Source organism: Gastrolobium bilobum, unplaced genomic scaffold, assembly GCF_033153095.1.
Source record: "Gastrolobium bilobum isolate Gb01-03AN ecotype WA unplaced genomic scaffold, APGP_CSIRO_Gbil_v1 utg10606, whole genome shotgun sequence".
NCBI classification, from domain to species: domain Eukaryota; kingdom Viridiplantae; phylum Streptophyta; class Magnoliopsida; order Fabales; family Fabaceae; genus Gastrolobium; species Gastrolobium bilobum.
In genome coordinates this window covers 14,154-26,251 of record NW_026897840.1, presented here as the reverse complement: position 1 = coordinate 26,251, position 12,098 = coordinate 14,154, and the positions used below count along the sequence as shown (strand labels likewise).

Below are 12,098 nucleotides of genomic sequence, written 5' to 3'. Positions count from 1 at the left end.
AAAAAAAATAAAAATATCAAAAAAACAAACAGATAAAACGGTTCAATTCGTTTGAAACTGGTTCGATTCTTAAATTAGTTCTTTAAAGATAGTTCAATTCATGAAGTAATTTTCAAAAACCAATTTTTTCAAGAACAGTTCACTTAAATTCACGTTCATAGTTCAATTTAATTTTTTGATATTTTTTTTTTGCAGAACTCTACAAATTCCTACCAAGGCCGAGAGAGCAAAAAGGTGATGGGCCTCAAAACCCACTAATCCGAGTACTCATTAATTTAAAAGACATCTTTGAATTTGTGTTCACATTTTTAATCCAGAGAACGCACCTTATTCCCCCACTCCACCAAACTCTCCAATTACAAAGGCTCAGAATTAAAGAATTCATCATAACCATAAGAAAAATATGCGACAAATGATTAAAATGCTTATCCTTTTCATATAATTTAACAATCACAATAGTCCTCAACACTTCACTAATGTTATCAATAGTGTATCTGCTGCTTCTCTGAATGGAAGATAAGGATATAGCTGAGACGTCAATGTGAAAGGGACACAGAAACTAAGCCACCAAAAGAATGAAAGTAACAGCCACCAAAAAAGAACTCTTTGAATAAACGAAAGGTCGGGTTCTGGTGGATGACCCTGTAGCTGTAGCCATATCAGCTAGCCACGAAGTTGAAGCTAGTGCTGATTGCTCAACCGATGAATCTGAACCAGACCCTGATGCTGAATCCGTTGCCTTTGGAGACGAATCCGTTGAAGACTTAAGACTGCAAAAAAAAAAAAAAAACGAACAAATTCCAATATCTCAATCATTAAGCATCTTATAGGAATTAATGTTGACCCAAAACATTATAACCAAAAAAATTTACATTATTATTCTAGGGAAACTAGGAAAGTATGTTTATCAAAATACAATTTTGTGCCATCCAACACACAAAAAATAAGTGACATATATTTTTTTCTCTGTCTCTTCTCTTTAATAGGTCCACTCATTTTTTTATGGGATTTATATTTTTATGCAACATCGTATTGCATGCCAATATTTTTAATTTTTTTATTTATTTTTTTTAATGAAGTTCACCTGAGCACGTGTGTTGTAAAAATTCACATCTTAAATTACATAAAAAGTATAAATTCATTTTTTTTTATATATTGCATCAAATAAATTTTCTCCAAACATAATTCCTCATGGTTTGGTTTTGATTACCTTGCGGAAGAAGAAGGACAAAATGTGATTGTGTAATCAGCTCCTGAACACGTAAATGTGCTAGTGGCATCATCATAGGCATAGCTATAGGATTTAGGACACGCAGACTTGAAAATTTGTGAGTACACAGAGGGCTTGCACGTGGAAGGGTTGCTGAACGCGCCATTGCAGCAATACTCTGGTTTCTCAAACGCGCCACAAGCACTCTGACAGGCGTCGCCGCCGTCGACCCTCAATTCCGACGGGCATCGCCGGTTGAGATCCGCACCGCAACCGGTGGCGGCGCACGACCCCGATCCACCGCTGGCTACGACCATCATTGGCAGATTGTAACCGTCCACGAGGCTCACATCGTAGAAGTCCATGGAACCGGTGCCGAGTGTGAACTCGGCTAGTGTCGCCGGCGGTGAGGCTCCGGCGCCGTTGCAGTTTATCTGTCCGGAGCCACAGTCGGCGGTGGCGCAAGTTCCGTTGCCTGAATCGTCGAATTGGCAACCGGTTCTTGCCCAGAATCTACCGGACCAACCGGTTGGGGCCTGGAAGCTTCTGGAACTTCCCTTTGTGAGCTCAAAGCCTGTGCTTCCGAGGTCTGGTTTTCCCAAAATTCCTGGCCATACTGTGAAATCGCACTTGTTCGTGAAGGTAAATGTTGCCCCTGAAACCCCTGAACATTGGGAAATCTGAGTTAGTTTCGTTAATCTTATATACGAGTTCTCCATTTTTTAAAAATAACTGAAAGGCCCATTTTATTAAAAAAAAGCCGAAATTAACCTTGGAAAACGAGGAAGAGTACGAAACCCAATAACGCTTGAGAAGAATAATGTCGGTGACATAAGAACAGACCCATAGTAATAGGGAACTATATGTTTGTTAGTTTGTAACACGAAGTTGAATGGACGGAGAAAGAGAGGATTATAGGATGCAGATTAATCAAGTGCTAATACTATAATTAATATGTGTTATCACTCTCTTTCTGCCAAGAAAAAGAGTGAAGAGAAAGGGAGAATTAGGAGCGAGAGGAGGGGGAATCTTAATGGTAGCACTTCGTCGCTATTTATAAAGAATGCATAAACAAAAGAGAACAGCCACACTTGTGTTTACTGTGGCTGAGTGTGTATGAGAGAGAGAGAGAGGGTGAAGCGAAGTTTCCACGTTCCAATGATTTGTTTCTATAATGCAATTAAAAAATAAATAAAAAATAGAGAAGGGGGAAAAAAAATCTGGTAGTAGTGTCGGTTAAAAAATCTGGTGCTGAAAAGAAAACTGTGTTTGTCTTGTTGAAAAGGAAAAAAAAATCAGTGTTTTTGGTGTATCTTTCGTTCGTACTGTGATAAGTGTTTTATTTTTTCGGATAAATAAATCTAATGTTGTGGGATAATCGTCTCTTATGTTAGCGAGAGCTCGATTTTCGTGTTAATATTTTTTTTCATTTTTTTTTATTTAAACTAGTAGGCCCACTTGATTGTGTGTGTGTAGGAGAAAAGGTGCTCTCATGTTACATGAGAAAATGCAACCCCTTATTTTTTATCAAAATATTCTTTCATCTAATTTTTATTTATTTATAATATAATAAAAATAAAATACGTGTCACGTGAAAAATATGTCGAATAACATTAAAGATATTCTCGATTGAACCGGATGATCTGTCGGAATTTTGTTGGCTATCCTGATTGATATATCTATGGCTTTCATGAGTGCAGCTCAAAGCCACACTTATCCTCCCGCTTACAATTCTTTTATTAAAAAAACCTTTATAGCACTGAATACTTAAATAAGAATTGAAATCGAACCAATCAAATTAAAAAATATATATTTTTTTTTTATCAGTTTATCTAGATTTTATTTTCGATTCACTTTTTTTTAAATTTGAATTGAATTTAATTGATTCATAAACACCCTAACATGTTACACATATCAAATAATAATTTGAATTTTAGTGATGTATGTACATACGTTAGAAAGAATTACTCCATTTTATTTTAAAAGTAAAATTAAAACACGGAAGAAAGATCTAATGGAGTGCAGCTCAGTTGGTAACTTGGCACTGAGTTAGTAGGGTTGGATATGTGTTCGATTCCTGCTGAATGCATTCTTGGAGAGGAGGCTGAACCTTTAGTCATTACTAATCCCCGCACTCCGGATTAGTTCCATAGCCGGCTCAAAGAGTCGAAGCTCGTGGGGATATCGGAGGGAGCCAACTCGCCTGAAGATCTAATAGAGAATAATAAATAGGGAGAAGTAATAGGGGTCCGGTGGTGGGAAAAATTTAATATGCTCCAAGTCCACCATTTATTCAGTGATCCCTTTTCTATAAATGAAAGATTTTCTTTCATTTCTACCCTTCTCTTTTTTATTTTTTTCCTCTCCGGCTTTTTTTTTTTATTTTGAAAAAGGACCACCATAGTCGAGAGACACTAAATACCTTCTCCCGGTGGTGGTACCATAAATGATAGTAATAGCAGCATGGAAAATGCTCCACGTCCCTAGGAAAACACATATGCTAACAACCAATGCAAATATAGTACCGACAATCAGCACCGCTTTCATATTTCGCGCCAAGATTTTCTCACTTTGGAGTAAGATCGTGCCTGTAACATAACGGTTCTATCGAAGAGAGGAAAAAGAGCTTCAGAATGGATAGGAGAGAATCCAGATATAAATAGACAATATTTCTCCTATCCGGTTATTTTCAATAAATTTAAAATGACTTCATCTTATGATTATAAAATTAAAAAATTATAATATTTTTCATCCAAAACAATGTAGTTTTAAATTTATCAGAGATAATTTATCTTCATAGATCGAAGAAATCATTTACCCTAATATAAAATGGTATAAATAAAAATATGTTTGACTTTAAAATTACTTAAATATAAATAAGAAAATAAAATTTAAAAGTAATTACGAGATAGTATAAATAGATAAAAAAAAAAGTGGCATTAACCCATTCATAATACTAATGATGAGCGTTTAATTTCTTTATATTATAATTATATATTTTCTTTCTCTTTATTTCTTGATTCCTTACGCACTATCAATAATCACATTTCCTAATATTAATTAGGCGATTTACAAATAGGAAAAAAGCGTTCCTTATTTTTAAGGAAATAAATTTGTGTCATGAAATTATTATATTTTTATAATTTTTTACCTATCCTCTCTCCTCCACAATATTTTTATTTTCTCTCTTCTTCTAATTATATGAAGAAGAAAAAAGTAAAAAATATAATAATATAATAATTTTACTTAAAGTAACACAAATTTATATTTTTAAAAGTCAAACATTTTTCCTTCCTTATTATAGAGAACCATTTTTTTTTTTGGTGAATGATATTATAGAGAACTTACTCGCCTGCTTGCAGTCTTTTGAATCCTTTTGTTTTGGCGTTTATATATAGGGATTAATATTTATTTTAGTATAAGAGATAATTTTATTTTTTATATACACATAAAAATTATATGGAACAATATAATATTATATAAAGAGAAGAGAGAGAAAAAGTAATAATATAAATTTCATACATTTTTATGAAAATACAAGAGAAATATTACCTTGTACAATATAAAAAATATTCCTCCTTTATATATATATGGAAAAAATATTTCTGTAGCCACTTTATATAAGGTTGTCTACAGCTACCATTTTTTCACTAAGTACGACCAGTCGTACATTAAAATTGCATTTTCTCTCTCCGCCACGTCAGCCGACAATGTCTGAGGAAAGAGAAAAAATGAACAGCTTTATTGTTATAACTAAGTATCGTACTTAGTGAAAAAGGATAGCTGTAAACAACCTTATCTAAAGTGACTGTAGAAATATTTTTCCATATATATATATATATATATATATATATATATATATATAGGGTTTTATAATTCTCATTTAAAATGAGAATTCAAATTTTCCTACACACCCTTCGATTTTCGTGCTGACATGGGTCCTACATATAATTTTTTCTAACACTTGGGTCCCACATGCTATTTATCTCTATAACATGAGAATTGAATTCTCTTTTAAAATGATAAAATCAAACCCCATATATATATATATATATATATATATATATATATATATATATACTCTTTTAACCTGGAGGTTTTATTGGACACGTACTTGCGCCCGACATGGAGGGCATTATCGGGCCTTGACATGTGTGTCTATCTATATGTGATCCATTAGTTATATGCTTCCAAATTCAAAGATAAAAGATTTCGGATTAGGATGTTAACCGGCCGAGTCGAGTCAAATTTTGATTTTAAAAAGTTAAGTTTGTGTTTAAATGTATCAGCCTGATCAAGCCTGTTATTTGTGGCCTGACTTATTTACAAAAAATGAAAGCCTTAATTAGCCTGTTAACCTATTTTAAAAAATCAAGACAACAAAAATTATCGGGCCTTGACATGTGTGTCTATCTATATGTGATCCATTAGTTATATGCTTCCAAATTCAAAGATAAAAGATTTCGGATTAGGATGTTAACTGGCCGAGTCGAGTCAAATTTTGATTTTAAAAAGTTAAGTTTGTGTTTAAATGTATCAGCCTGATCAAGCCTGTTATTTGTGGCCTGACTTATTTACAAAAAATGAAAGCCTTAATTAGCCTGTTAACCTATTTTAAAAAATCAAGACAACAAAAATTTATCCAAACAGAATATACAATCAATAACACTAGTAATTTCATAAATATTCATAAATTCAATGTATATACAAACAGCATAATATAGAACAAAATCATTCAAAAAATCTGTTTAACCAATAAATTGGGGTGAAAAGGATTAAGGAAAGACAAAGGGCTATTACAAGTAGCTAGTATAAAAAATATAAAATAAATATTAATATACTAGGTCAACCAGAGATGCTATAAGGCCGAGCTTTTGAATTGAAATCTGAGACTTTTTTATTAAACTAGCTTTTATACAAGTTCAAACCTGAATCCAACAACCAATTTTAGGTATATAAGTTCAAGCCTTCACGAATCGAATCAAAGGTCTCTGAAAGAACCCTGGTTCGTTTATTATCCCTACTTCATATCTTTCATTTTTTCACAACAAATTTTTAGTGTAACCAATGCATTAAATCTCCGGTGCAATTATCGTTTATTTTATAATACGTGGATAAAAAAAATTATATCATCTGCTCAGCTGTTATTTTAATTTTTTTTTTTCAGATGACGTAATATTTTTATTCACATATTATAAAATAAATCGCACTGAATCTTCAGCGCATCAATTGTACTAAAGAATTATTCCATTTTTTTGTCCATGCTTTCAATTTTTTATTTTATTTTTTTACTGAAGCTGATGAACGTCGTTATGTGCTACGTTGATCAATTTAGGGCAGTGGATCAGTCCGTATAAATTCTATATTTTCTGTTTACCAAAAAAAAAAATTCTATATTTTCTTCTCCAAAAATTTTAACTCTCTAGAAGCGGAGGAGCTAGCGCAGTATTATCGTTTTAAGAAGGTATCTAATTTTGGTAGATACCTTAGAGCAAAGATTAAAATTGGCAGAACTACCAAACAATATATTCACTGGACTCTTGTACTATATTAAGGAATAATATTTTTATTTAAAAAAATTGTACTGTGTCAATATCAAATTATTGTAACAGTTTATAATGATTTTATTACATCTTCAACAGCATGAGGATCGAGTAACGTTTTGTTTTAAACACAAACAATAACAGTGAATAAATTTTAAATTAACTAAACAAAAATTTAATTAAAAAATGTATGTTTACACAAAAATATTATTTTACCATATAATTGATCAACTATACACATAATTAAAGTTAGTTATTGTAAATATATAACGTTACACACTCTCGTCAAATAACGACGTGACACACGTTAAAAATAAATAAATTTTCATATTCACTGTAACATATACAATAAGAAATAAAAATATACTCATCAGCTAGCTATTAATTGGCGATGCACTATTAATACTAATTAATTAAATAATCTAAATCAAAAAATGATGCATCATTATATATTCTTTAAAAGTGAATTTCTATCTTACTGGAACAGTAAATTATTAGATTGTATAGAGTGACTGTTTTACTAATTACTAGTATGTTTGCAATCAATGAAGAAGGAACAAGACCAAGCCCATACAGTGATCAGAGGTCAAATATATTAAAAAGATCGATGAAAAGAGAGGGAAAATGTAAAGAACTTGAATGAATTGAATTTGTCGATTTGTTTTTACAATACACAGTATTCTATTTATATTACAACTTGATATCGGCTAATACTCAACACAGAATAAAAGAAGTTACAACTGTCTTAACAAACTTGTTGAGTTGGCTGATATGCTGACTTGAGCTGATGGAGTATTATTACTCATTACCCTCCACAAGCGGGACGATGAATATCAAAGAGACCCAGCTTGCTGACATTCAAATTAAAAGGTTGAGGATGCAAGGCTTTCGTAAACATGTCTGCGACTTGGGCTGCAGAAGAAACTTGAAGCAAATGGATAAGCCCTTCGGTAATCTTGTCACAGGTAATGTGACAATCCAACTCTATGTGCTTGGATTGCTCATGGAAAGCTGGATTATGCGCAAGGTAAATGGCTGATTTGTTATCACAAAATACGGAAGCAAGTTTGGTAGGAACAATAAGGAGATCGTTAAGCAAATAGTGCAGCCATTGTAGCTCACAGGTTAGACTTGCTAAGGATCTCTATTCAGCTTCGGTGGAAGAACGAGAGACAGTGCTCTGTTTCTTCGATTTCCATGAGACCAGAGCAGATCCAATGAATATGCAAAAGCCAGTGACGGAGCGTCTTGTGTCCAAACAGCAAGCCCAATCTACATCAGCAAAGGGAGAGATATGGGTGTTGTTATGTGTAGGGAAGAGTAATCTTTTCCCTAAAGATCCTTTCAAGTAGCGCAATACTCTAAGGCCTGCTATATGATGAGATTGCATAGGATTAGCAACATATTGGCTTAATTGTTGTACAGAGAACATAATATTTGGTCTTGTGGTTGTCAAATAGAGAAGACGACCAATAAGACGTCTGTAGGAAGCAACATCGACAAAAGGTTCCCCTTGTATACATTGCATTTTATGAGAAGGATCTAATGGTGTACTTGCTGGTTTAGCAGCCAACATTCCACCATCTTCAAGCAATTCAAGACAGTACTTACGTTGATTCACAGCAATACCCTTTGAAGAACAAGAAAGCTCCAAGCCCAAAAAATAACGAGTTGGTCCAAGATCCTTTATTTTGAATTTTTTATCCAAGAAGTTCTTAACACGAACTATCTCATCTAAGTCATTACCCGTAAGTAGAACGTCATCCACATAAACTAATAATGCAGTAAAGTATGCACTAGTTTTGTGGACAAATAAAGAGTGGTCAGCTGATGACTGCTTGTAACCAAGGGATATCAAAGAGGAAGACAACTTAGCATTCCATTGGCGACTTGCTTGTTTCAACCCATATAATGACTTTTGGAGTTTGCAAATTTTGTTGGGAAAATGGGAACTGAATCTTGGAGGAATATGCATATAGACATCCTCATGAACATCGCCATGGAGAAAAGCGTTGTTAACATCAAGCTGTTGAAGTGTCCAACCATGAATAGCAGCCAAAGAGAGTAGAACACGGACTGTGGTAAGTTTTGCTACTGGTGAGAAGGTATCAAAGAAGTCAAGTCCTTCTAGTTGGGTGTAGCCTTTTGCTACAAGGCGAGCTTCAAAGCGTTCAATGGAGCCATCTGCACGATGTTTAATTCGGAATACCCATTTGCATCCGATCGGTTGAACACCCGAAGGAATATCCACAAGGGACCATGTATTATTTTGTTCAAGTGCATTCAGTTCAGTTTACTTGGCATCCCGCCAACATTCATGTTTTGAAGCCTCACTGTAGGATTTAGGCTCAATGTGTGTACTCAGATTGGAACAGATATGCTGATATGAGGGTGAGCAAAGATCAAATGAATAAACAGAAGATAGGGGATAAGAAATACCTGAGGAATGTTGGTAGGCTGAAGAAGTAGGCAGGTTGCAGTGATAGTCAACAAGATATGAAGGGGGTTGGCGGATTCGGGTGGATTTTCTGGTGCTTTGAGTCTGATTTGTAGCATCAGTTGCAGTAGCAGTAGTGAACTCTGGTATTTCTTGAGCTGGTAAGGTTGGCTGAGTGTGCTGACTTGAGCTGATAGGATATGATGGAAAGGCAAAATCATGATCAGTTTCATTGGTTAAGGGGCAATGCTGCATAAGTGGAAGGGTAGAGATTGGAGGTTCTGGTTTTGGGAATGGAAAGTAGGTTTCAAAGAATATAACATGGCGGGGTATAAATATTGTGTGAGCTGAAAGATCATAGAGTATATAACCTTTTGTATTTGGTTGGTATCCAAAAAAAGCACATTTTCTGGCTCGGGGATCAAACTTTGAACGGTTGCTAGTTAGTGTACTTGCATATGCAAGGCAGCCAAAGACTTTGAGGTGGATAAGGATGGGAGGTAAACTGTATAGCATTTGGAAGGGGCTTTTGTTTTGAAGGATAGGTGATGTAATACGGTTTATGAGATGAGTTGCATGGGTTACAGCATAGCACCAAAGTTTAGGGGGTAAGTTGGCTTGAAATGTCAAAGCTCTAGCAACATTTAAGATGTGACGATGCTTTCTTTCCACTATCCCATTTTGTTGTGGGGTTTCAACACATGTACGTTGGTGAATAATTCCTTTGTCATTGTAGAATCTAGTCATGATGAACTCTTGTCCATTATCTGATCGTATGATTTTAACTATTTGCTGAAATTGGTTTTCTGCATAATTGACAAAATTATGTAAAGAGCTCCTTGTTTCTGATTTTGTTTTCATCAGAATAAGTCATGTATAGCAGTTGTCATCATCGACCAATGTGAGAAAGTATTTGTGACCATGTAATGATGGGGTTGAGTAAGGGCCCCATATGTCTGCATGTAAGACTTGGAGAGGTTTTTCAGTGGTTGTGGTGCTTGAGGGAAAAGGAAGTTTGGATTGTTTTGCAAAATGACATATGTCACAAGGAGAATCATCTTTCATTGATAGGAAAGGAAATTTCTTATACATTGTTTTCATCACAGAATGAGATAAATGGCCAAGTCTATAATGCCATAAAACTGAACCATTGTTTTCTAAAGAGGAATTATTACAATATGAGGCATTATTGCTACTGCTATGCTGAGAAATAGAATGAGAATCGAATGCTGATGGGTTTTGCTTCATGATCTTGGTGACTAACACATACAACCCTTCTCTTTCTTCAGCTAAACCAATCGTTTCCTTCGTATATTTCTGCTTAATGAGGCAAGAAGATTGGTCAAAAGTTATATAACATGGTGTAGTCTTTAAAAACTTTGTAATGGATATAAGGTTTATTTTAAATTCTGGAACAAATTACACATTTTGCAAAATGATGTGAGGAGATATGCTAACTGTACCAGAAAATTCTGAAGTCATATAATGACCATTAGGTAAGGAAATAGAGATTGGCAAAATTTTGTTTAAGGAAGAAAAAAGGCTTCGGGTAAAACATATGTGATTTGTGGCACCTGTGTCCAAGATCCATTGCATATAAGTTTTACCTTGTGGTTGGGTTACCTTTGCAGAGAATGCCTGAACAAGATTTGCACTGTGAGAAACATTATTTTCTTTGGCTGACAGTGATTGCAGAAGACCTCTCAATCGTAGCTGCTCATCAGCAGAAAAAGGAAAATTCTGCTCGACTTTTGATACTTTCAGTTCCACCAACAGTAACATTTGCAGCTGAATATTGGCTACGTGGTTTATAGCCTGGAGGAAATCCATGCTTGAAGTAGCATGTCTCTATTGTATGATTAGTCTTCTTGCAATTTGTACAGAATTTGTTTCCATTTCCTCTACCATTGCTTGGCCTCCATTTTCCTCTACCATAAGGTGCATTTTTATTATCAGAATAATGTGCAAATGCCTTTGGTTGATTCAAGGCATCATTCATAACAGAAATTCCACTGCTGATTTGTCTCTCTTGCTGTTATACAAGTGAAAATACCTTATTGACCTCTGGAAGTGGATCTATCAGCATTATTTGTGATTTTACTCCATTGAACTGCTCGTTTAAACCTTTTAGGAACCTGATAACATGATCCATATCTCTGTAGCTTCACATCTTGTTCAAAGCATTACAAGAACACTGTGGTAGAGGCTTCAAAGTCTCAAGTTCATCCCATAAGATCTTCAATTCAGTGAAATAATCAGCAACACTTCTTTCTCCTTGATGAAGCTTATATATATCCTCTTGTAGATCTGAGATCCGGAAAATATCTGCTTGAGAGAAGCGATCCTTAAGATCTGTCCATGCATCAACTGCCTTATCTATCCAAAGTATAGATTTAGCTATGGATTCACTTATAGCTCTATGTATCCAACCTAGAACCATGTTGTTGCACCTCTCCCATGCCTCAAAAGACGGATCTGAACTGTCAGGAATGATCATCGAACCATCAACTATTTTCAACTTGTTCTTTGACATGAGAGCCATCTTCATAGCTCTTGAACACGAATGGTAATTTGCACCATTGAGAAGTGATGAAACCAATACAGTGGAAGGATTTTCGTTTGGATGAAGGTAAAGAGGATTCCCTGGGTTTGTTAGAAACTCTGGTAATAAATTTTGGTTTGAGATTGAAACAGGATTAGGAATTGGAATATTTATTGGATCTGCCATAGTTGAGAGAAATTCACAGAAAAAGATCTGAATACCAGAGCTTCGTGATGAAGCTCTGATACCATAAAAAGATCGATGAAAAGAGAGGGAAAATGTAAAGAACTTGAATGAATTGAATTTGTCGATTTTACAATACACAGTATTCTATTTATATTACAACTTGATATCTGCTAATACTCA

The 12,098-nt window shown here is 34.5% G+C and overlaps 2 protein-coding genes across 3 annotated transcripts; both read right to left on the bottom strand.

Annotated features, from left to right (window-relative positions):
• Positions 1-331: 331 nt before the first annotated feature.
• LOC133310750 (thaumatin-like protein 1) lies at positions 332-2,178 on the bottom strand. Of its 2 annotated transcripts, none has more exons than XM_061511729.1 (3): positions 1,982-2,178; positions 1,211-1,874; positions 332-770 (listed from the first exon to the last, which is right to left on the bottom strand). In XM_061511729.1, exons 1-3 carry the CDS (start codon positions 2,055-2,057, stop codon positions 560-562), a joined length of 951 nt encoding a protein of 316 aa, XP_061367713.1. In that variant the 5' UTR covers positions 2,058-2,178; the 3' UTR covers positions 332-559. The 2 variants fall into 2 exon arrangements, with proteins under 2 accessions (XP_061367713.1, XP_061367714.1); XM_061511730.1 differs by having other exon boundaries at positions 1,211-1,890; positions 1,992-2,178.
• A 7,882-nt stretch (positions 2,179-10,060) lies between these two features.
• On the bottom strand, positions 10,061-11,342 carry LOC133310779 (uncharacterized). Its single transcript, XM_061511767.1, has 4 exons — positions 11,244-11,342; positions 10,965-11,162; positions 10,814-10,903; positions 10,061-10,507 (listed from the first exon to the last, which is right to left on the bottom strand). Exons 1-4 carry the CDS (start codon positions 11,340-11,342, stop codon positions 10,061-10,063), a joined length of 834 nt encoding a protein of 277 aa, XP_061367751.1.
• Positions 11,343-12,098: the final 756 nt, after the last annotated feature.

Excerpts from the sequence above, each read along its gene's own strand:
- LOC133310750 (XM_061511730.1), bottom strand. The coding sequence starts at position 2,057 with ATGGGTCTGTTCTTATGTCACCGACATTATTCTTCTCAAGCGTTATTG. Across the intron at positions 1,891-1,991 it reads TGGGTTTCGTACTCTTCCTC|ATTTCCCAATGTTCAGGGGT; the intron begins GTTTTCCAAGGT and ends AAACTAACTCAG. Across the intron at positions 771-1,210 it reads TGTCCTTCTTCTTCCGCAAG|TCTTAAGTCTTCAACGGATT; the intron begins GTAATCAAAACC and ends TTTTTTTTGCAG.
- LOC133310779 (XM_061511767.1), bottom strand. The coding sequence starts at position 11,342 with ATGGATCATGTTATCAGGTTCCTAAAAGGTTTAAACGAGCAGTTCAAT. Across the intron at positions 11,163-11,243 it reads CACTTCCAGAGGTCAATAAG|GCATTTGCACATTATTCTGA; the intron begins GTATTTTCACTT and ends AATCAACCAAAG. Across the intron at positions 10,904-10,964 it reads ATTCAGCTGCAAATGTTACT|CTACGATTGAGAGGTCTTCT; the intron begins GTTGGTGGAACT and ends GCTGATGAGCAG.